Raw genomic sequence first — 25,528 nt, 5'->3', positions numbered from 1 at the left:
ATAGTTAGTCATCAATTAAGTCAACTTTTAACGCAACATTTCGTCATTGTTGCTTTTTGCATAAAAAATCGTTAAATTTTTCTAAACTTTCAGTCTTATCACCATGGCAACCGCATAATGCTCTCCACCCTCCGCTCTCTCTCTCAAATCAAACGCAAATTTGTTTACATAAAGGACCAAACATCTGTTTCTAGTCGGTGGCAGCGGCGAGAGAGCTGGGTGAGAGAGGGGGTAAACAGTTGGGCGAGAGAAAGCTTTCGCGGAAAAGCTTCGCGCTGACAGTTTTTCTTCGACGCGCAAACGGTACTCTCGCGAGTGCCCAGCGAGTTTGACACGAGTGCGGTTTGACGCGGGTGCGGGGAAGAATTTTAACAATTGGTTTTGATGAAATGTGGGGAATTTTTGTATGGAACGTGACGTTTGGTTCATTTTTAAAGTTTGAAGAAAATTATTGAACAATTTTTGGGGGAGTTTTTTCAGGAGAAAAATGCGATTTTCATGAGAAAATTTTAATTCAAAATTTAATTAATGGTTTCTCCTCTGAGTTCGCCACTCACAGGGTCGCCATTTGGTTGGGAAGCTTGATATAAAGTCACCTTGAGATGTCATTCTCGTTAACCTTTAGTCGAAAAAAGTCTGCACAGTCGGTTGTGTTCGCGGGCCAGCTCCAGATTGTCTCTCCGTTTGATTCCGAAAGCAGCCAGATTTTTTCGCTGGACAAATTTTAATCGTACTCTAGTGAGAACCTTTGAAGGTAATAAGAGTTTAGTGTGAGTAGTGGATTTTATTAAGTGCGGCGTGTTTAGTCGAGGCGCGAGAGTGGCTTAGCTTAGACGCATTGATTAGTAGTCGCTGGTTACGGCATCAGTGCAAAAGGAAAATTACACTCCTCGACAGGTCCTGGTCACGAACGGAAGGACCAGGGTGGTTCCTAAGTGAAAGTGAAAGTTTTCTGATAATTTCAGTGATATTTTAGTGCACCAAAAAGTGACCTCAATCAAAGAGTTAAAAGAGAAAAAAATATTTTCGTTCCAAACTTTGCAGAAGAATGTCTTCGGCTCCGGTGCAACGGTTCATCCAACATGGTGCACACAAGGGCAAGGGAATTGCCGTGTTCACCAGCGGAGGCGATTCCCAGGGCATGAACGCGGCCGTCCGCGCCGTTGTCCGGATGGGCATTTACGTCGGATGTAAGGTAAGAAGCCACACACCACTTCCTCGTTTGCCAGCAGCCGTCTAGGTTGTCTGTCGCGTCTAAAAATATCCTTCCCCTTAACATTTTTTGTGTTGGGGCGAAGCACGCGTTCCGAGAGTTTCGAATTTTTGTCGTACTGTCCAAGTAGGCCAAGTCGATGGTCGTGATAGAGACACACATTAAGGCCTAGTGGCCAAGGTTTGCTGTACGACAACGATTGGGTTATTTTAATTCATAGACGAGCATAGCTCTCTCTATCTCTCTCTCGCATCACTTTCACTGAAAGGACATCTGTCATGTAGTAGGCGTTGTTGGGTGGGTGTAGCATGCCATGCGTACTAATTGCAAGGACTGCTTGTTGAGTCCTTTTTATGGAAAATTTAAAAATCCTTATTTTTCAAAACAATTCGAATACCATCCCAATAAAACCAGAAAAACTCCCACCAAATAATAATCATGTCAATTGTTTCATCACGAAATCGGGTATCCGACGCTGATAAATGGTTTGACCTTGGTGGCATGTGGAACGGTCAACAGGCCCCGACACCCGCCGGCAGACAATCGAAAAAGAACCAAAAAAATCGTTTTCTCATACTTTTTTTTGGGAAGCGTCCCTTGTGACTTCAGACGCGGCACGAGATCTTCACTAAAGTACGAAGAAAGGTCATGAGGCAATTACGGAACGATGATGGCACACCCGTTACTTGGGGGATGTATCGCCAAGGAGCAATTATTCTGGCCAATTTAAAAAATTGTGGTGGGAATTGAGTTGAGATAAATTTAAAGTTAAAAGTCAAAATTACTATTTAAAAATTACTCAAATCTATTTTAAAAATTTTTTTATAAAACAAAAAAAAAACAATTTAAAATGTATGAAAATACCTAGCAGGAAACCATTGATTTTTTAAAGAAAAGAGTAGTTTTGCAGATTTTTGACATGTTTTGTTTGCTATCAATTCGAATCAATTTTAAATAATATAAAATTAAACTCTCTGTTAAAAAATGCTAAAATCGCATTGAAAAAGAATGAATGTGTCAATCAATGAACAAGATTGTTAATCTTTTTCAACCTTAACTGCCCACAAAAAAAAATATTTCAGCCTTTTTTAAAGGCACAATAAAATTATCTATCACATTTGAAAAGGTCTCAAATATCAAATTTTGACTCCTTTCATATGGTTGATTTTCAAAAAGATATTTTTATTCAAAAGATCGTTTATTTGTTTACATTGAAAGTCAGACCGATAATTGCCAAGAAATCATCTGTTAAAAAATAAATCAATGTTGAGGAGCAATGCGAAGCTCAACACGTATATCAGCCATTCCACGTCAAACAGGAAGGGAGCGTTCTTTTATTACGTAACGCGAAAAATCGGACTTTTAGACCCCCTCCCCTCCCCTCGTAACAAAATTTCCATACAAATTTTAAAAATTTTGTATGGAGCGTAACACGGCCTCCGACCCCCCCTCCCCCCCCTACTGCGTTACGTAATAAAAGAACGCTCCCGAAGTCTCCAAATCAAAAGTGCTCCGATTTGGCTCAAATTTGGAGTGGGTTTTCCTTGGCCCAAATAATTAGACCCGTATTTTTTTGTTTGGCGATTAGGGTGGTCCTATCCGAAATAGGGTGGTCCAAAAAATGGCATTTTTCGTCGATTTTCGCAAAAACCACAATTTTCAAAAAATCATATCTCCGGAACGGCTGAACCAATTTTAGAGCGCCACAATTCAAAAGAAAGGTTATTAGTTGGGCAAAAATATGTTGAGGTCCAAAAAAACTAGCTGAATATTTGAAAAGGTCCTATGAAAATTTAATTTGCCGATTTCAAGGTCACGGGACCAAAGAGCCCATGTCTGAAAATATTTTTCCTTGATTCCTTGTAATATTTTACACAACATATCAAAAATTTGCGGATATCCATTAACACGTTTCGGAGATATGATTTTTTTAACATAAAAACTGGATTTTTCGACGCGCTGCGCGCAAAAACCGGAAAATGACGAAATCGGCAAAAAATCAACTTTTTTCACTAAAACTGCGATAACTTTAAAATTTCAGCAATGACCTATACATGTCTGGGTACCCAAATTTTCGTAATTGAAAGACGCAACTTTTGGTACCCAGACATGTATAGGTCTTCGCTGAAATTTTTATGTTATCGCAGTTTTAGTGAAAAAAGTGGATTTTTACCCGTTATCGTCATTTTCCCTTTTTTGCGCGCGGCGCGTCGAAAAACCCAGTTTTTATGTTAACAAAATCATATCTCCGAAACGTGTTAATGGATATCCGCAAATTTTTGATATGTTATGTAAAATATTACAAGGAATCAAGGAAAAATATTTTCAGACATGGGCTCTTTGGTCCCGTGACCTTGAAATCGGCAAATTAAATTTTCATAGGACCTTTTCAAATATTCAGCTAGTTTTTTTGGACCTCAACATATTTTTGCTTAAAAGCCCAACTAATAACCTTTCTTTTGAATTGTGGCGCTCTAAAATTGGTTCAGCCGTTCCGGAGATATGATTTTTTGAAAATTGTGGTTTTTGCGAAAATCGACGAAAAATGCCATTTTTTGGACCACCCTATTTCGGATAGGACCACCCTAACCGCCAAACAAAAAAATACGGGTCTCATTATTTGGGCCAAGGAACCCCCACTCCAAATTTGAGCCAAATCGGAGCACTTTTGATTTGGAGACTTCCTGTTTGACGTGGAATGGCTGATATATAAAAATATCAGCTTATATTTTTATCAGCAATGCACACATGGACACTTATAAAACATCGGATATCATCTTGTCTCTCACTTAAATTAACATTTAAATAAAGAAAACATGAAAACGATGCATTTTACAAAAAAAAAAGTATAATGGTTTTCGACATTTAAATTTTATTTTTAAGAATGGTTTTTCAAAGAGAAAAAATATGTTAATTTTCACTCCGGAAAATTCGCATCTTTTATGCTCTTAATTAATTACTTATAATTGTTACTTGATTTAATAAAAGATACTTGTTACGATAAACACCTCGCATTACTCGGTATCGTAACAGAATTTATGTTTTCTATGGCTGGTACAAACATTTTCAAAAGTTTTTGTCCCCTTCCTTCTAAATCGGTCCGAAAAATCAGGGAGCAGAATTTTTTTTTCAAAAACTATTTAATTTGAATAGAAATTCGAGCCAGGCAGCTGAATCAATTTAAAATGCACTTTTCCTGCATTTAGAATAATTTTTAGCATGTTTGGGTATAGTAAAAAATCTTTAGAATTTTCGCAAATTTTACAAAATGTTAGACCTAGGGTACCGTATTTTTTTGTATTTTAGTTTTTGACAAATCTTACATTTTTTTGAAAAAGTAATGATTGCGAAACAACGGAACTACAAATGTAAAAAGCATCGTGAAACACTTTTTTCACTCAAGTGTTCAGACCACGGCTTGTTTTTTTTTTTTCATTATTTATGTTTTATATTTTAAGAATTTTAAGAATTTTAATAATTTTAAGAATTTTAAGAATTTGAAGAATTTTTAGAATTTTAATAATTTTAAGAATTTTAATAATTTTAAGAATTTGAAGAATTTTATGAATTTTTAGAATTTTAAAATTTTTAAGAATTTTAAGAATTTTAAGAATTTTAAGAATTTTAAGAATTTTAAGAATTTTAAGAATTTTAAGAATTTTAAGAATTTTAAGAATTTTAAGAATTTTAAGAATTTTAAGAATTTTAAGAATTTTAAGAATTTTAAGAATTTTAAGAATTTTAAGAATTTTAAGAATTTTAAGAATTTTAAGAATTTTAAGAATTTTAAGAATTTTAAGAATTTTAAGAATTTTAAGAATTTTAAGAATTTTAAGAATTTTAAGAATTTTAAGAATTTTAAGAATTTTAAGAATTTTAAGAATTTTAAGAATTTTAAGAATTTTAAGAATTTTAAGAATTTTAAGAATTTTAAGAATTTTAAGAATTTTAAGAATTTTAAGAATTTTAAGAATTTTAAGAATTTTAAGAATTTTAAGAATTTTAAGAATTTTAAGAATTTTAAGAATTTTAAGAATTTTAAGAATTTTACGAATTTTAAGAATTTTAAGAATTTTAAGAATTTTAAGAATTTTAAGAATTTTAAGAATTTTAAGAATTTTAAGAATTTTAAGAATTTTAAGAATTTTAAGAATTTTAAGAATTTTAAGAATTTTAAGAATTTTAAAAATTTTAAGAATTTTAAGAATTTTAAGAATTTTAAGAATTTTAAGAATTTTAAGAATTTTAAGAATTTTAAGAATTTTAAGAATTTTAAGAATTTTAAGAATTTTAAGAATTTTAAGAATTTTAAGAATTTTAAGAATTTTAAGAATTTTAAGAATTTTAAGAATTTTAAGAATTTTAAGAATTTTAAGAATTTTAAGAATTTTAAGAATTTTAAGAATTTTAAGAATTTTAAGAATTTTAAGAATTTTACGAATTTTAAGAATTTTAAGAATTTTAAGAATTTTAAGAATTTTAAGAATTTTAAGAATTAAGAATTTTAAGAATTTTAAGAATTTTAAGAATTTTAAGAATTTTAAGAATTTTAAGAATTTTAAGAATTTTAAGAATTTTAAGAATTTTAAGAATTTTAAGAATTTGAAGAATTTGAAGAATTTGAAGAATTTGAAGAATTTGAAGAATTTGAAGAATTTGAAGAATTTGAAGAATTTGAAGAATTTGAAGAATTTGAAGAATTTTAAAAAATTTAAGAATTTTAAGAATTTTAAGAATTTTAAGAATTTTAAGAATTTTAAGAATTTTAAAAATTTGAAGAATTTGAAGAATTTGAAGAATTTGAAGAATTTGAAGAATTTGAAGAATTTGAAGAATTTGAAGAATTTGAAGAATTTGAAGAATTTGAAGAATTTGAAGAATTTGAAGAATTTGAAGAATTTGAAGAATTTGAAGAATTTGAAGAATTTTAAAGAATTTTAAGAATTTTTTGATGTTTTTGAATACCTTTGACTCAAGCAAGGTAATTTTTAAAGACCCAAAAGGCAAAAACTAAAAATTTGGCTTACAGGACCTTTTTTCATCAAATCTAGAATTCTTCACAAATGTTTTTTATACCAGTCCACTTGTTTTACAATTTATTTATTTTCAAAAATTGCTACCATTGACAAAACAAATTTTATCATCATTTTTTTTGCGTCGAAATTTAAAAAAAAAAACCAAAAAAAATTAAACAAACCCAAAATGAACATGCTCCAATCGACAGAGTTGAGTTTTAGTGAATTCCCTGCCAATTAATAACATTGTAAATTTCTAGAATGATTAATTTGGAATCAGCTAAAGTTTTTTATGCCTCCCGAGGTGCGATGCTGTGGGAAGGGTTTGCTCATAAATATAATTTAAATTTTGATAAATTTCACAAAAATGTTCAAGTTTTCTTCTTGGTTAAATATTTTTAAACGATACAAGAAAAAATCTCAAATAAAAGTTAATTTGCTCTCAAACCCCCACAGGTCTACTTCATCCGCGAGGGTTACCAGGGCATGGTGGACGGCGGCGAGAACATCATCGAGGCCGGTTGGTCCTCGGTGTCCAGTATTATCCACCGGGGCGGTACCGTGATCGGTTCCGCTCGTTGTACCGATTTCCGGGAGCGTAAGGGTCGTCTGCAGGCCGCCCTCAACCTGGTCAGCCGTGGCATCACCAACTTGGTCGTGATCGGTGGTGACGGTTCGCTGACCGGTGCGAACCTGTTCCGGCAGGAGTGGTCCAGCCTGTTGGACGAGCTGCTGAAGGAGGGCAAGATCACCCAGGAGCAGCGACTCAAGTACAAGGCGCTGCACATTGCCGGCATGGTCGGTTCGATTGATAACGATTTCTGCGGTACGGACATGACCATCGGAACGGATTCGGCCCTGCACCGGATCATCGAGGCCATCGATGCCATCGTCAGTACGGCGTACTCGCATCAGCGTACGTTTATCATGGAGGTCATGGGCAGACATTGTGGGTGAGTTGACTTGTTTAGAGATATACGGTTAGACTAGCCGCGAATATTTTGAAGTCGAATCGTGCACGAAGCAAAATTCCGCGAGTAGCAACATAGTCATATAGTCAAGACACCAACCCAGCAACGTGGTTAGAAGTAGGCCCCCCAAAAAAAGTGACCAATTGTAACAATCTCGTCTCGTTTAGATATCTTGCAGTGGTTGCTGGTGTCATTTCCGAAGCTGACTATGTTTTCATTCCAGAATCGCCTCCTCCCCACGACTGGGAGGCGAAGATTTGCTCCAAACTAGAACAGGCAAGAGTCCCCCTTCCGCACTCCACTTCTCAAAAGATGTTTGTCATTTAAAAAAAAAACTACCCTCGAAAGGTCTAACAGCGAATGTGACCCCTGAAGTTGTGTTCTACCCTTCACTCACGTTTCTTCACTACTTAATTGTTGATCTACCCCGAAAAAAAAACATGTCATTCTACTCTTGCTATCACAAACTCTTGTACTATTTTACTTGTATTATTATTTCTCTCCTTTTGTGTTGTAAATCTGAGACTAGATGTTTGCCACACTCCACCTTCATGTTCGCGAAATCAGTCGACTGTGTCTAAAGCAACTTTCGTCGTGACGAATCCGGTCTAGAAGAGAACCCAAGCTAGACTAAACTCAAAATTCGATAATGATCAAAATTAAACAAAACAAAAAACATTTCATTTCAAACCCACCTTAAAAACCAAAATCTCTCACAGTTACCTAGCTGTAGTGGCCGGTCTGTGCGCTGAGGCCGATTACATTTTCGTTCCCGAAGATCCACCCAAACCAGATTGGCCCGAACGGCTCTGCGAGCAATTGTCACAGGCAAGAATTCTCTATCCACCATCCTTCCCATGCATCAACCAAACACACACACGCGCACGCTCACGACACGCCTTTCTACTAGCTTATTACGATTTATTTTACGTTCTGCTCTTTCCGTGCACGCGAAATCTGCAAAAATCTCTCTCCGTCAAAATAGCGATTCGGTACCTTTTTGCGCGTTCTCTTTTGTGCTCATTCGCGAAACAGTTTCGCTCTCTCGCGCGTCTTCGGTTGCAAACCGAACAAGAGAGGCCAAAAGTTTGCAGATTTCTGCGGGCGCGAGACAGTCTCAAGCTACTTAGTGCCAATCAAGAGCGCATTCGCGATATCACTTTCATCCGCTATCAGTGTGTGCATTTTATTTGAACAGCGTGTTGTTGATGTTTGTTTCCTTCCTTGTTCTGTAGCTCTTTTCCCGTCTAGCACATGTGTGTCACTTTCACACACCATTTTACAGTGAAGCTTATCTCGACCTCCACGTTCTTATCGCCATCGCCGACCGTTTCATCTGTGATTTATATATTTGCAAACATTCAAATCGCCAGACCAAACCACCACATCAGACGAATTATGCAAGGACTTTCGAAGCGAATGGTGTTTGTAGCTGAGCTTGAGAGTGAAATGTGTTGATGTCGCTTAGGGTTTGATTGAGCAAACAACGGCTTGATGGCAGTCTCGTGATCGGAGTAAGGACAAGAAGAGTTTGTTTCGTCTGATGTTAAAAGGTTAGGGACTGAAAAATTACCATTTTTCTATTTTTCTAATTTTTTTTTGTAAGTTTTGTGGTACACCAATAAAAAACACTTATGAGTTATGTCCCAAAAAAGGCATCCATTAGCTAGCAGTGTTGCTCTTTTGATTTTTGCAAAAAAAACATGATTTTTAGGGAAAAAAAATCAACTTTTTTTTATTTTTGAAATATCAATCCAGAACCACAATCATGTTTGTACCTAAATAAAATTTGGTAAGATTTTTTGCAATTTGTAAAAAAAAACAATTTTAAATTATTAAAAATTGGTTTTCAACCGTGTATTACCGATGTTGAAAGAAGCCTTATTTTGCCCCAGAATCATTTTTCCGGAGCTATGGTTTTTTTTAAAGTGGTGTTTTGAACAAAAATAATGAAATATATATGTATTTTTTGTTGATGTTAATTTTTAACTACTACTTTTAGATGAAAAATTGCGAAATTTTTTTCGCATTTGAAGAAAATATTGGTGAAACAAAGAAACATAAAAATATTTTTGAATGCTGACAAAATTTCTGAAAACGGCTTATAAATTAATTCATTTTGATACAAAATAGTCACTTCATAAGCATTCATTTAATAATTCTTGAATTTTTTTTAATGGTCCTATTAGTTATTGTGTTTCATACGTTTATAGGTCGTTTAAGTAAACACTAGAATTTAACATTTAATAATTAATATTCGAAACTACAAATTATTTTTTCAAAACTTTTGAAATGTATGGCATGATTTTGAATTTTTGAAATAATAATTAAAAAATCTGAAAGATCAGGAACCAAAATATAAATATTTTTTCAACATAGTAAAAAAATTGAATTTGAATATTCAAAACAGTTATTTAACTAAATTTTTCTTTTGAACCATATCAGAAACACAGTTTTTGTCATTACAATTATTTTTAATAACATACGTGGGTTGATTTTATTGTTATGAAAAAATACACGAACAAATTGAGTTCTTGTTACATCTATAGTAATTGAGATGCAAAATCAAAATTACAACCTGAAATAACATTAAATTATTTTTGATAAAGTGCACCGTCTTGATGCTACTGGCATTAATAATCACCAATGTTGCAAATGAGTGATAGAAAAGCTATCAATTGATTATCCCTGCACCAACCCAATCTCACCGCTTAGAGGGAGTGTCATTGGGTCAAATAAAAAAAAAACAAAAACAAAAAAAAATATCTCAGCACCAAAACCACCCGAGAGTATAGTGGCTTTTTTTTTTTTGAAAAGGTCCAAAAACACAAAATTTTCAATTCAATTCAATTTATTTTGTCAGTAAATAATCAATTTACAATTCCGTATTTCTTATAACCTAATAGAGTTTTGGAGTTCCTTTCAACTATGGTTTACACTATAATTCATTTTGATGTAATTGGATATTCTAACAATGGATTTGGCAAGAGAAGGAAAAATTTAAAAAAAAACCTTCTAGATTTGCTAAGGAAAAGGATAGAAATAGAAAAGCTTAAAACTAAATCACAGTATGTTTTGTCTATTGACGTCGAAAAACTTCGCTGCACAAGGCAGCTTATCCGTTGTAGATGTACTTCATCATCAGCTCACTGAGAGCTTGGAATTGTTCTGCCTTGTTTCGGCAGGCACGAAAGCGCGTGAGCATCTCTCCAGCAAGGGCGAAAAACTCAGGAAGCGTGAAAAGATCATCACCGGTAACATCAGCTTGTCCTGGGGAGAACCGCCCCAGAAGCGGCTACTCTAGCGTACGAACCTCCCCAACCGGGAGGGAACGCTGGGTTGGTCGATGGAGCCGCTCCGCCGCCAGCTGCTGCAGCGGTCGAGCTCGAAGTCTTCGGAGGTTGGCGGGACGCTGGCGCTTTCTTCTTCTTGTCCTGCTCCTCGATGTACTTTTTCCGCGCGGCACAGCCACGGAAATTCGCCGTGTGGTTTCCACCACAATTGGCGCACTTGACACGTGCTTTGTGCTGCTGGGCGTTTTCCCCAGTTGGTCTTTCCGCGGAAGACTGCACCTTTCGGTGAAGTGGGTCTCACCGCACTTTACACACCGGGGTGGGAGATTGCAGTTTCTTGAGCCGTGTCCGAATTTCTGACAGCGGTGGCATTGGGCTGCGTCGGCCGGATTCTTCGTGTAGAATCGCCACGTCACAAAGAAGCCGTCCAGTGCTTTGATCCGCCGTAGGTCCTGGATTTTGACGGACCCGCGATCGAAGTACAGGCGGTACAAGGTGTACGTACCTGTATCCGTAGTCGATTTTGAGAGCACCTTTATCTCTCGAGGCTTAACCTTGACGCCCGTCAGGTGTTCTTCCAGGTCGGAGATCGGGCGGTCCGGATATCCCTGAAGGACGATCTTCACTGGGACCTTCTCTGCAGGGTCAAATGTAAAGAATTTGAAGTTTCGCAACTTCAACTTCTTCACCACCAAGTCGAAATGCAGCTTCTTGTGGGTAATCACTTGCACAGAAGTTTTACTAATTTTAAGACAATATTGGAGTCCTCAAGCAACTCGTCAACATCGTCAGCCAACGTATCCAAAACAAAAATTGGAGGTGGTCGTCGTTCCTTCGGAGAGTTACCATTTTTCTGCTTTTGCTTGCGCGCAAGTTTATCATCGTCATCGTCGTCGCCAGCACTGCTGCTGTCACTGTCGGTGTTGTTTTCATCTCCACTCAGCATCTCAAATTCGTTGCTGGTGGGAACGTTGGAAGTGGTTGTCGTCGTAGTGCTGGAGGACTGCTGCTGCTGCTGGCCGGAAGTGCTTCCGGATGCCCGGGTCGATTGTCTCGTCCGTACCGGGGACTCACGTGGACGGTATGACACGTGTAAAAATGAAGGATCGGTGACGTCACCGGGCACGCTCCCGTGCGCGATGGCGGTCGATGCGGCATTGGTGTGTTTACCTTTCTGCACTCTGCCGGTAGATGAACTTCGCGGGTTTTCGAGGCCGCACTCGAACTGCCTCGGCCACGGCTGGCCCTTGGCATGCTGGAGGAGCAAACTCGCGGGTAATCACGGTAAATTACGGCGAAAAAATCGAAAAGTCTGAAGAGCTCCGAACACTTGACTGTTGCTGGCTGGTGTTGCCAGTCCCCAAACACAAAATTTTTGGATTTTGCTTTTTGGGTGTTTTTTAATACTCCTGACTCAAGGCGGTTTCAAAACACCCAAAAAGCAAAAACTTGAAATTTGGTTTATTGGACCTTTAAAAAAATCCAGAGTTGTATTTGAGGCATGAATATTCCTTCGGGATAATTATAGTTGCTGAGAGCTGATATTTTGATATTCTAACAACACTGATCGTCACTGTTATCGGCTAAACATTTACGAAAAAAATGTTTTCAATGTTAATGTTGTCCCTCCGTTGGTCACTTACATCGACTTTATAAAAGCATCACTCAAAAACAAATTTGAAAAGCTGAAAAAGCCCTCTTTTAAACTTTGTTGATCGGACTGCTGGTAGCTAAAATGCAGCCCCTTAAGGGGTTACATACATGTAAATCGACAAAAAAAATCAGAGGTTGGTGTGAGCACACACTTAGCTTAATTTTAAATCTGTTATCGGGGCATTAAAATATACATTTTTAGCTATTATCAAAACAAATTTGAAGACATTTGATTGTATCATTGCCGAGATATAGCTATTTGAAGTTAGCAGTTTCAAAAAACGGATGCCACGATATCTCAACATTCTCTTGACCATATCGGCTCAAAATTTACGTGAAGACTTGTTAAACCGGTTCTGTGTGCATGACGAAGGCCGATTTTCAAAAAACTTATTTTAAAAAAAGATAAAAATATTTTTGTGTTTTTCATATAGAAACTCGTCAGTTTTTGATGTTTGTATTATATCTTCATGAAACTTTCTGGAGTTATATAAAATCATCTTTTTACTGGATTCAATAAATTTTCACGAATATGAAATTTTGTGATTTTCTACATGTATGTAACCCCTTAAGGTTAAATCTGTGAAAAAAATTCAGTGTCACCTAATAAGCCTACAATTTTCAACTGACGATATCTCGGAAACTGTTGGTTAGATTTTTAGGGTTGAAAAATGAAACTTTTATGAAATTTCCTGCTCTTTCGATTGAAGAAAAATTCAAGTTTTTTTTCCAAAAAAAAGACCCGATAAACATTTTTTTGCTTTATGGATTTTTTGCTGAAAAAAAAATATTGTTTTTTGGACAGAGATTGATTGATTTTTTAATCAAGCAATCATGATAAAATACCAGAAACACTTATTTTGGACATTTTTAAGTATAAGGTTTGATTTCAAAATTTAATAAAATGAGGACAGACAATTTTACAAATCTTCTATGATTTTTTTGTTGATGTTTTATTTTTTATTTATTTTTTTTTTTGTTTGGACAATTATCAACGAGGAAGGCGGGTAGACTTTGAGATTTCCAAAAAAGTTTCCACGTAGATTATGAATGGTCCCACATGGCTATAACCTGAGAACGACGCAAATTAATTTTGCATCAGCAAATCAATTTTGATATTTGGTTTGACAATATGTTTTATTTTTTTATGCCATAATTTTTTCAAAAAAATATGGTTCCAAAAGATGTTTTTTTTTTTTGTCTCCAGAAACATACTAAACATTTCGAAACGATGCAAATTTTGTTTCAAGTCAAATCAAGACCCAATTTTCTTTAAAATTTACCCAAAAAAATCAGGGGACAAAAAAAATAAAAATAAAAAATATTCTGTTAAAAAACACTTTTTAAATAAGTTGTAGATTATTTAGAACACATTGCATAACATTTATTTATGCATATTTTGTATCAATAAAGCTTTTGAAACTTTTTACATATGAGCAATTCCAGCTCAAATCAGGAATTTTTCTGATACTTTTGTACCCGACCCTCTCCGATTTCAATGAAACTTGTTAAACATGTTATTCTAGGCCTATATAAGCCATTTTTGTGTATATGGAGCCAATTGTACTCGAAAATGACATTTGTGAAGGGCGTAAGTTATTTAGATATTTTTGTATTCTGTAATTTAAATATGACTGTATCTCGAAGGCGTTGCATCGTACCAAAAAGTGGTCAAAGACAAACTTGTATGAAATTGGAAGGACCTTTGAAAAAAAATACACTGAAGGAAAAATACACGCCACTTCTATGGGATTTTTCAATTTTTATGTTTAAAAATTAAATTTTAAGGTGAAGTCACGATTTTTTTTCGTTCCAATTTTTGAGAAAATAGCCTAAAATGTTACAAAAAGACTCACGAAAAATGCAGGATGTCTCTCCTAAAACAATACAAAAATCATTTACTAAAACTGTTTTCTTGAAAATTGATCTAAACGTCAAAATTTTCAAAAACCGATAATGGGAATCGATTCTTCAGACAATTTTACATAAAAGTCTCCATATTGACCATTGTCCTGAGTCCAATCCTTGCAAAGATACAGCGGTTTTAAAAATAAAAATGTTGAAAAAATAGCTTTTTGGTGTTTTTTGGCATTTTATTTATGACAGACTTGATTTTTCAGTCTCGAAAATATTTTTACCAGAAAGCTCGTCCAATTTTCCACAAGTTTGCCTTTGACAGCTTTTCAATTTGACTCGTTTTAAAATTTACGTAAATTGATTTACTATCCAGATTTCTACCACACTGAAAAAATATTCTGTTTTCAGTTATGAGCAATGTAATTAAGCTAATATCTGTAAGTTCATGCATCCAATTGAAAAGCTATCAAAGGCAAACTTATGGGAAATTGGACGAGCTTTCCGGTAAAAATATTTTTGAGACTGAAAAATCAAGTCTGTCATATAGAAAATGCCAAAAATCACCAAAAAAGCTATTTTTTCCACTTTAAAAAAAACCGCTGTATCTTTGCAATGATTGGACTTAGGACAATGGTCAACATGGAGACTTTTATGTAAAATTGTCTGAAGAATCGATTCCCATGATCAGTTTTTGAAAATGTTGACGTTTAGACCACTTTTCAAAAAAACAGTTTTAGTAAATGATTTTTGCATTTTTTTTTTTAGGAGAGACATACCATCCTGCATTTTTGTGAGTCTTTTTGTAACATTTTTGTCTATTTTCTAAAAATTTTGAACGAAAAAAAATCGTGACTTCACCTTAAAATTTAATTTTTAAACATAAAAATTGAAAAATCCCATAGAAGTGGCGTGTATTTTTCTTTCAGTGTATTTTTTTTTTTTTTTTTTCAAAAAACCCGTCCAATTTCCTACAAGTTTGTCTTTGACCACTTTTTGGTACGATGCAACGCCTTCGGGATACAGTCATTTTTAAATTTCACAATACAAAAATATCTAAATAACTTTCGCCCTTCTCAGATGTCATTTTCGAGTACAATTGACTCCATATACACAAAAATGGCTTATATAGGCCTAGGATAACATGTTTAAAAAGTTTCATTGAAATCGGAGAGGGTCGGGTACAAAAGAACCAGAAAAATTTCTGATTTGAGATGGAATTGCTCATATTTCGAATGTTGAGACCAAAGTTCGTAAAAAAAAGGAAAACAAATATATTCAGTAAATTATCACAATAGCATAACTGTATTGATGTTTTAATGCATTTTGCTTGGTTTGCTTTAATTTTTTTCAAATTATGCTTGATTCCAAATGATCCCTAAACTGCCGTAAGCCTTGGATCTTTTATATACGATTTGTTCTAGTACAACTGGATGTAATGTATAACAAAGCTAGCTTTCTTCGTTGTAAATCTTATCGACGTTTAATCCAACAGATACACAACTCCATGGAAAACATTTCTCACAGGTCGTCACATTAAATTTAGTATTTTTCGTGAGGTGCCTTAACACAGTGAAAATGGATTCGTGTTCGAAACTGTTTTCGGTGCTAACTAAAAGTCCCACATGTTACAAGTTTCCGAAAGTTCTCAAAAGTGTTTTAACAAATTAAGGTAGTTCGTAAGCAAATATGTCTCCTCCATTGAAACCCCACCCCCGTCTCGTCCATATTTATTTTTATTATACTGCTGCCATCATTATTCGCTCATCACCCGTTCAACCATTTTGTCGTTGTTGTTTTCTATCCACTTGTAGTTACTTGGCCATAATGGCCTCTTTAGCTAGTGAGGCGGACTATGTGTTCATTCCGGAAGATCCCGTCCCGCACAATTGGCCCGACAAGTTGTGTAAGAAAATTCTCCAGGTACGCATAAAGGTCGCGGTGGCTTCCCATCCCGAATCTCCCTTTCGAGTGCTTCCTTTTATATTTCTTTAAGTATAGTTTTTAATTGGTTATCTCGTTATTTGGTTTGAAATTTGCCCTGTCTCCACAAACCCCAAAAGGAAAGTTGGTTAATTCGGAAAGTTATAGCTCGATACTAAATGTTTGGTTCAAAAAGGTGTTAAAACGCATTGGTTTATTACTTTAAAAAATGCACTTCAGGGTTAATCGGGTCAAACCTTCGATAACTCATACTTAAAACGGTTTTGGGAAGTTACAAGTCTAACACTAGTAGCGTTGTTCAAAGGAACAAGTAAAACAAAGTAAGACTCAATTGCGTAAGTTTTGATACGGGACAACAAAAAAAAAGTTTAGTAATTTTCACAAATTATTGCATCCAGCACGAAATAGCAACAAACTCATTGTCATTTGAAACTGTTTAGAAAGTTTGTACATGCTTTTTGGTTTAATAAAATAATAAAAAAAAATAGCAACTCTTTTTAGTATACTTTTTAATATGTTACAAATATATGTTATAAAAACCACCAAGCTTGTACAAATTAAACCTATTGTACATTCATCAACAAGAACACATTCACGCATAATTAGACCAAATCGTACATTGCCAGCAAGAGTGTCGTTTGCATCTAAATCATGTTGCATGGTGCATACTCCATGAATATCGTAAAAATATAGTTTTTATAAGTCCAAAATTCACCATGTTTAATGTGTTCGTCCATTTAGTAGATTAGTTTCGGCGTGGGTTTAGCAATACAAAAAAGTGTTTTCAAAATTATTCACCAAATTCGCATTTATCATATTGCCTCTAGCGCGCTTTTTTACACACTTTTCCCAAGGTTTTGTTCTTTTCAAAATTTTTCTACAACTTTCTTATCATTACTTTCCGCTACTAACAAGCAGAAAATCGCTTTACGATTTTAAGCTTCTCGAAAGAGCAAGCCTTTAAAATGCTCCTACTAACCCACAAACAACACAGCCCTCGTAATCTCGCGATTAACCACGGCGATAGCTAATCTAACTCTTTTTTTCACCCTCTCCCCGATTGGCCGTTATCAACAAAAAAAAAAACTCTCACAAAAAAAACAGGAACGGTCAGCCGGTCAGCGGTTGAACATCATCATCGTGTCGGAGGGCGCTATCGATCGCGAAGGCCAACCCATCACGGCCGAGAAGGTCAAGCAGGTGGTGGTGGACAAGCTCCAGCAGGACACCCGCATCACGGTGCTGGGTCACGTGCAGCGCGGAGGCAACCCGAGTGCGTTTGATCGCGTGCTGGTGAGTTGGGGGGGGGGTTTATGCAAATTGTTCAAATTAAAAAAAATAAGATAAATACTAAATTTTAAAACTCTATCCAACATTTGAAAAAATTAGAAATTCTAATATTTTTAATTCTAACATTCTAAAAAATCTAAAATTTCTCAAAATTCTAAACATTTTAAACATTCTAAAATTAAAAATTCTAAAAAATTTAAAAGTTCTAAAAATTCCAAAAGTTTTAAAAATTCTAAAAGTTTTAAAAATTCTAAAAATCCTAAAATTAGAGAAAAAAAAATCTATAAAATTTACAAATCTAATCTAACCTAATCTAATCTATCGCAGCCAGTCTTTCGAGGGCATCCTGGAGAATGCATTAGGTTGATTAACGCCTAGCATCTTCTTGTCATTACTAACATTTGCAGTGCGCCATTGCATTAACTTGCATTGAAACATCATAAACGTTAAAGCGGCCAGGCCAACTGCGTAAAGTTCACCGCAATTATATAAAATTTACAAAGTTCAAAAACTTCAATTTTTTTATGAAAAAGTGGAATGCACGACTTGGGCTGTAGTACGAATATCATTTTTTTTCCATGAACGAAGATTACGTTTTCGAGTTTGTTTGAGCTTTTAGTCTTTAAATGTTCAGAAGAAGTATAATATTTAGAAAAAAAATGAAATTAAAGTAAATTCAACATAGTGTTTTACTTATTTCAGCCTTTTTTTAACGTAATTCTGTTTTAAAAAAATAAGTTTTTCTAGAGTCCATCATACTAGGTCAAGATGGTTGCTGAGCAGACCACAACTTTTTTCTTGTCTTTTTGAATTAGTTCGGATACGATTTCTAAAAATTCTTAAAGATCAAAAAAAATTTAAAAATCTATAGCTTCTTAAAATTAAAAAAAAATCTTAAAATTCCAAAAATTCTAAACATTCTAAATATTCTCAAAATTCTAAAAATTCTAACAAAAATCAAAAAATTCAAGAAAAAAATGAAAATTCTAAAAGTTTTGAAAATTCTAAAAAAATATAAAAATCATAAAAATTCTAAAAAATCTAAACCATTTAAAAATTCTAAAACTAATTGAGGAAAAATCCAAAAAATCTAAAACTTTGAAAAATTAAAAAAAAATCCAAGGATTCTGAAAATTCAAAAAAATCTACAAATTTTAATAATTCTAAAAATCCTCAAAAAATTAAAAATTTTAAAAATTCGAAAAATTGGCAAAATTTTAAGGCTTCTAATATTTCTAACAATTTTTAAAATTCGAAAAATTTATAAAATTCTCTAAAATTGAGGAAAAATCCAAAAAATCTAAAACTTTGAAAAATCAAAAACAAAAATCCAAGGATTCAGAAAATTCAAAAAAATCTACAAATTTTAATAATTCTAAAAATCCTCAAAAAATTAAAAATTTTAATAATTCGAAAAATTGGCAAAATTTTAAGGCTTCTAATATTTCTAACAATTTTTAAAATTCGAAAAATTTATAAAATTCTTTTTTTTAACCATTAAAAAAATTCAAAAAAAAATTAAATTCTAAAAATTTTAAAAATTTGAAAAATTGCGAAAATTTTAAGGATTCTCGAAAATCTAACAATTTTAAAAGCTCTAAAAATTCTAATTGTTTTGAAAACTCTTTAATTTTTAAAAATTCAAACAAAAATTTAAAAAAAATTAAATTTTAAAACATCTTAAAATTCTATTTTTTAAATACCGAGGATTCTAAAATTCTAAAAGATCTAAAAATTTTAAAAATTCTAAAAGTTATAAAAAATACAAAAATTTTAAAATTTTAAAATTTTAAAAATCCTAAAGCTTCTAAAAATTTTAAAAAAAATCTTGAAATGCCAAGAATTTTAAAAATTTTAAGCATTCTAAAGATTCTAAAAATTTTGAAATTTTTAATAGTTTTAACATTCTTAAAATTTTAAGGAAAATAAAAAATTAAAAAAAAAGCGAAAAGTTCTAAAAATTTCTTAGAAATTCCAATTTTCTAAAAAATATTTAAATGCTTAAAATTTCTGAAAATTCTAAAAGATCTAAAAATTTTAAAAACTCTAAAGCTTCTAAAAATTAATAAAAAAAAATCTTAAAATGCTAAGAATTCTAAAGATTCTAAATATTCTCAAAACTCTTAAAATGTTAAAAAATCCTTTAAAAAATTTAAAAATTCTAAAAAAATCAAAATTCTAAACTTTAAAAATTCTAAAAATTCTGAAACAAATCTAAAAAAAAATTAAATTCTAATAATTCCAAACATTCTAAAAAATAAAAAAAAACTAAAAATTCAGAAATTTCAAAAAAAATATCTTAAAAATTCAAATTTTCTAAATTTCTAAAAATTCTAAAAAAAAATCAAATGCTTAAATTTCTAAAAATTCTAAGAGATCTATAAAATTTAAAATTTCTAAAGCCTCTAAAAATTAAAACAAAAATATTAAAATGCCAAGAATTCTCAAAAATTCTAAACATTCTAAAATTTTTGAAAATTCTTAAGGTTTAAAAAATTCCAAAAATTTAAAAATTCTAAAAGATCTAAAGCATTTAAAAATCAAAAAATTCTAAAACTTTTTAAAAATTTAAGAATTCTAAAAAAATCCAAGGATTCTGAAAATTTTAAAATTCCAAAGGTTTTCAATTTTTTTTTTTTTAAATTCGAAAAATTGCCAAAACTCTAAGGATTCTAAAAATTCTAACAATTTTAAACATCCTGAAAAGGTTATTTTTAATTTTAAAAATTCTCAAAATTGCAAAAATTCTAAGGATCTTGAAAATTCTAACAATTTAAAAAGTTATAAAAATTCTAATTGTTTTAAAAATTCTAAAAATTTTAAAAATTCTAAAAATTCCAAAATTGTTAAAAATTCTAAAAATTCTTAAAAAAAAATTAATATTCTAAATTTTTTTTTAAATTAAAAAATTTTGAAAATTCTAAAAAATTTAAAAGATTTAATTTGTTTTATTTCTAATAATTTCTAAAAAATTGAAAAGAACAAACATCTTAGAAAATCCAAAAATTCTAAATTTTAAAAATTCTTAAGGTTTAAAAAATTCCAAAAATTTAAAAATTCTAAAAGATCTAAAACATTTAAAAAATCAAAAAATTCTAAAACTTTTAAAATGTTTAAAAATTTTAAAAATTCTAAAAATTCTAAAAAATTCAAAGATTCTGAAAATTATAAAAAAATCTACAAATTTTAATAATTCCAAAAGTCTTCATAAATTAAAAAATATAAAAATTATAAATTATAAAAATTCGAAAAATTGCCAAAATTCTAAGGATTCTAAAAATTCTAACAATTTTAAAAATCCCAAAAAGTTTGAAATTTAAAAAAAAATCTAAAAATTCTAAAATTTTAAAAATTCTCAAAATTATAAAAATTCTCAAAATTTTAAAAATTCGAATAATTGCGAAAATTCTAAGGATTTTAAAAATTCTAACAATTTTAAAAGTTCTAAAAATTCTAATTGTTTTAAAAATTCTAAAAAATTTAAAAATTCTAAAATTATTAAAAAATCTAAAATTTTTGAAAATTCCAAAATTTTTAAAAATTCTAATTTTTTTCAAAAATTTAAAACTTTTAAAAATTCAAAAAATTTTAAAAGATTTAATTTTTTTATTTCTTAAGCCTTTAAAAATTCTAAGATTTTTAATAATGCCAAGGATTCTAAAAAATTGAAAAGATCTAAACATTTTTGAAATTCTAAAAATTCAAAAATTTGTAAAAAATCTTAAAATTTATTTATTTTTATTGACTTTTTTTATTTTGAACAAATTAGTTGATTTTAGATTTCCATCAATGAGTGACATTAAAAAAAAAATATTAGAAAGGAACTCTGAGAATAATTACTACGAAGATCCCATAATACATAATACTAATGACGACCCATTGTTTTCCAGGGCTGCCGCATGGGTGCCGAGGCCGTGCTGGCCCTGATGGAGGCCGACGACAACACGGAACCGTGCGTCGTCTCGCTGGACGGCAACCAGGCGGTGCGCGTCCCGCTGATGGAGTGCGTCCAGCGGACCAAGGCCGTGGCCCAGGCGATGGCCGACCGCAACTGGGAGCTGGCGGTGCAGCTGCGTGGCCGCTCGTTCGCGCGCAACTTGGAGACGTACAAGATGTTGACCCGGCTGAAGCCGCCGAAGAGCTCGCTGGACAAGGACGGGCGCGGCGTTGGCGGTTACAATATGGCCGTGATGCACATCGGAGCGCCGGCTTGCGGAATGAACGCCGCCGTTCGGTCGTTTGTGCGTAACTGCATTTACCGCGGGGACACCGTGATGGGCATCCACGACGGTATCGAGGGCTTGATTTCGGGCAACATCAAGAAGATGGAGTGGTCGGACGTGACCGGATGGGTTGGGCAGGGCGGTGCTTTCCTGGGAACGAAGCGTACGCTGCCGGAGGGCAAGTTTAAGGAGATTGCCGCTCGTTTGAAGGAGTTTAAGATTCAAGCGCTGTTGATCATCGGAGGGTTTGAGGCGTACCATGCTGCTGGCCAGCTGACCGATCAGCGGGACAACTTTAAGGAGTTTTGTATTCCGCTGGTGGTCGTTCCGTCGACCATCTCGAACAACGTCCCCGGCACGGAGTTTTCTCTGGGTGCGGACACTGGTTTGAACGAGATTACGGAGATTTGCGATCGCATCCGTCAGTCGGCCCAGGGAACCAAACGACGCGTGTTCGTTATTGAGACCATGGGCGGTTACTGTGGCTATTTGGCCACGTTGTCCGGTTTGGCCGGTGGTGCCGACGCGGCGTACATCTACGAGGAGAAGTTCTCCATCAAGAATCTGCAAGAGGACGTGTACCACATGGCGTCCAAGATGAGCGACGGCGTCCAGCGTGGGTTGATCCTGCGCAACGAGAAGGCCTCGGACAACTACAACACCGAGTTCATCTACCGTCTGTACTCGGAGGAGGGCCGAGGTCTGTTCTCGACCCGCATGAACGTGCTCGGCCACATGCAGCAGGGTGGTTCGCCGACTCCGTTCGATCGTAACATGGGCACCAAGATGGCGGCCAAGTGCGTCGAGTGGCTGGTCGAACAGCTGAAGGCCAACACCCAGCCGGACGGGTCGATCTGCGCCAAGACGCCGGAAAGCGCCTGCCTGCTGGGGCTCGTCCGCCGGCAGTACAAGTTCTCGCCGCTCAAGGACCTGATCGCGGACACCAACTTTGAGTAAGTGACTTTTTTTTTATTTGGATTAAACTTTGTATGTACTATTCCTATGACCAAAGCAAACATTTTGCATCATTAGTTCGTCCGAGCAAGACATCCATTCAAACGGCCTAACGCAAAAAAAAATCCGCTAAAACACTTTTTTGTCAGAAAAAAACTAATGATTGCAAAACAAGTGGGCAGGTTTCAAATGTATTTTAAAACACTGTTTTCATTCAAATGTTGAAACCATGGCATGCAATTTTTTCCCAAAACTTTTTTTTTCAAAAATACAAAAGTTCTTAAATTTAAACATTCCAAAAATTCAAAACTTAAAAAATTTCAAAACTTGGGCATTTAAAAATTCTGTAATTCTGTTATTCCAAAATTTAAAAAAATTAAAGCTATGGTTTTAAACCAGTCTAGTTGTTTGCTATCAGTTTTGAAAAAATCTAAATACTGCCCTTGATGTTTCGGGCCGATTTTGAAAGCGGGAGGAGGGGGCGACTTATATCTACTTTGAGAAATATTGTCAACGACTATTAGGTATATCCTATTTTTTTATCTTTAATTTTTTTTCTGAAATTCTGGATTTTTTTTAAAATTTTTTCAATTTTTTTCTATAAAAAAAACTGTAAATGTAAACATAGAAATTTGCTAAATTTTAAGAATTTTGAACATTTTAAAAAATTTAACAAAAAAATAGATTAAATAATAGTGTATGAATCTTTTTTTTTTTTAATCTTGAAAATGCATAAATTTATTTGATTTTTTTTTAAATACAGGATCTCTTTTTTCAATTGAGACCTCCTAGACCCACCTTCATGCATACATATCGGCTCAGAATCAAATTTTGAGCAAATGTCTGTGTGTGTGGTGGGATGTTGATCAAAAAAATTTGCACTGAGTTATCTCGGCACTGGCTGACCCGATTTGGACCATTTTGGTCTCATTTAATCCGTCTTGGGGTTCCATAAGTCGCTATTGAAAATGATAAAGTTTAGTTAAGTACTTCAAAGTTATGCTAAAAAAAACGATTTAACAAAAGTCCGGAAGATTGTAAAAAGGGTGGTTTTTGTAAGAAACCTCGTCATGTTATACATTTTTAGAAAGGGTTTCGAAAAACCTTTTCAATGAGTTCAAAAGATTGAAGATTTGACAACCCTATCAAAAGTTATAAGCACTTAAGTGTTATTTATGAACTTTTTGGAGGCCGGATCTCAGATATTTTGACAAAGCACTTAAGTATTATTTATGAACTTTGTGGAGCCCAGATTTCAGGTATTACCTAGCTTTACACTCTAAATGTGAGGAAGGCACCAACCACCTAAAGGTGGCTTAAGTAACGTTTTTAGAATGGTATAACCTAACTAGAGGCAATAGAATATTTTACACTGTTGCATTAGAAATATTTTTATATGTTTAATTTTTTTGAAATGGTCAACATTTTCAAAAATTTGGATTTTTTATGATTTTCTATAATTTTGAAAATGAAAAAAAAGGTTTTTTTTTTCATTTTTAGTTTAAAAGATGTTAAATTTGGATGTTATTTGTCCCATGTTCTGGAAATATTGAAAATTCATATTTTTTAAATATTTTTTTAATTATTTTTAGTTTTTTGCGAACTTATGTTTTTTTTTTATTTTTAAAATGCCTGAAATTTTGAATATGTTCGAAATTTCAAAATGTTGATTTTTTTAATTTTGAATGCTTAATTTAAAAATTTTAGCTTTCAGATTTTTTTTTTCGAAATTTGAATTTAAAAATAACATTTTTATGTTTTTGATTTTTAAAATCGTGGTATTTTTTAAAGTTTTTAAATTATGCAAACTTTTATGCTTTTGAGTTATTTTTGAAATAGTACAAATTTTGATGGCAATTCATCGATAGTAAAATTTCGATCGTATTTTCTCGATGGTAAGTCATTATTTGTCATATCAGCACTTTGACGTGCAATTAAAGCCCATAAAAAGCGTTTTCAACTGAAATCGAGTGAAAAATAACTCAATAGAAAGTAAGCAAGCAAGTTTCTATTGGATGGAATTAGGAGCGAGCGCTTAATCTGCCAAACATACGAGAATTTCACCTAGATCGAAATCTTACTATCACTAAATCTCGATCGTGAGTCGAGAAATTGCGATCGAAATATTACGATTGAGTGCAGAATGGAGTGACAAAAAAAAACGAAAATTTCGTAAAATCTTAAGACATACCCCTTGGCTCGATTTTTTTGGTCAAAAATACGTAACTGTGCCAATTTTGAGCCATATCGGTTAAGGTTTAAGGGTAAAATTAGTAAAATTTCATGACAAAAAACATTGTCAAAGACAGCAAAACAGTCCGAGTTAACCCTGACGAGTTATTAGCGATTTAAAGAAGACGGCTTTGTATGAAATGATTATTTTTCACCGACTTTTCACAGTTACTTCTTTTTGTTTAAGGAATCGAATCAGGGGATATCCCTATGGTCGATTTTATTATAGTCACCATAGTAATCACCACAACTTTATGAACATTTTAGTAGCCTGTTTTGTATGAACTGTTCCCAAAATTGTATGGAGACTTGTATGGACGAATTTATGATCAATTCAAACAACTTTTAACTTTTTTTAGAGAATCACGTCTAAGTTGAAAACTCTTTTTCTTCCAGGCAACGCATCCCCAAGCAGCAGTGGTGGCTGAAGTTGCGCCCGCTGCTCAGAATTCTGGCCAAGCACGACTCGACCTACGAGGAGGAAGGGCTTTACATCACCGTTGACGAGGAAATGTCCACGGATTCGCCCGTCGCTTAAAATGCTTCGAGGGTAGCGTGAAATCATCACCCGGAACAAAGTGGAAGAAGAAGATAAATCCCAAAGAAATACCTCAGCGTTATCATCATCGATGTTTGAGAAACAAAGAGAGAGGGAGGGAGGAGCCAATAATTGTCGTTATCAGTGCAGTGACGTCACTATTTCAATTTAAAATAGGAACAAAACAGTACACAGTAAGATACAAAAAATATATATGAAAGTGTTATCCAAATCTGCAAAACTCCTCACAAACTCAATGAGGCACGGTTAGTTTATTAAATTTGTATGATTAGAACAATGCCAGTCCCACTTACTTTTTAGCACAATTTGTCTTTTTAAACCAATTAC

At 33.4% G+C, this 25,528-nt stretch overlaps 1 protein-coding gene across 3 annotated transcripts; it reads left to right on the top strand.

The window, feature by feature from the left end:
• Nucleotides 1–596: 596 nt before the first annotated feature.
• On the top strand, nucleotides 597–25,478 carry LOC6041022 (ATP-dependent 6-phosphofructokinase). Of its 3 annotated transcripts, none has more exons than XM_038266458.1 (7): nucleotides 597–754; nucleotides 1,045–1,195; nucleotides 6,685–7,181; nucleotides 15,814–15,922; nucleotides 17,048–17,236; nucleotides 21,124–22,409; nucleotides 25,039–25,478. In XM_038266458.1, exons 2-7 carry the CDS (start codon nucleotides 1,049–1,051, stop codon nucleotides 25,178–25,180), a joined length of 2,370 nt encoding a protein of 789 aa, XP_038122386.1. In that variant the 5' UTR covers nucleotides 597–754; nucleotides 1,045–1,048; the 3' UTR covers nucleotides 25,181–25,478. The 3 variants fall into 3 exon arrangements, with proteins under 3 accessions (XP_038122386.1, XP_038122385.1, XP_038122384.1); XM_038266457.1 differs by lacking the exon at nucleotides 15,814–15,922 and adding an exon at nucleotides 7,919–8,027; XM_038266456.1 differs by lacking the exon at nucleotides 15,814–15,922 and adding an exon at nucleotides 7,367–7,475.
• The last annotated feature ends 50 nt before the right edge of the window (nucleotides 25,479–25,528 follow it).

Source organism: Culex quinquefasciatus, chromosome 3 (assembly GCF_015732765.1).
Source record: "Culex quinquefasciatus strain JHB chromosome 3, VPISU_Cqui_1.0_pri_paternal, whole genome shotgun sequence".
Taxonomy (NCBI): Eukaryota; Metazoa; Arthropoda; class Insecta; order Diptera; family Culicidae; genus Culex; species Culex quinquefasciatus.
The sequence above is the reverse complement of the archived record's forward strand: the minus strand, read 5'-3'. Positions and strand labels throughout refer to the sequence as shown.

Coding starts and splice junctions, on each gene's coding strand:
- LOC6041022 (XM_038266458.1), top strand. CDS start 1,049: ATGTCTTCGGCTCCGGTGCAACGGTTCATCCAACATGGTGCACACAAG. Junction 17,237..21,123: donor GTGCGTTTGATCGCGTGCTG/GTGAGTTGGGGG, acceptor ATTGTTTTCCAG/GGCTGCCGCATGGGTGCCGA. Junction 22,410..25,038: donor ATCGCGGACACCAACTTTGA/GTAAGTGACTTT, acceptor TTTTTCTTCCAG/GCAACGCATCCCCAAGCAGC.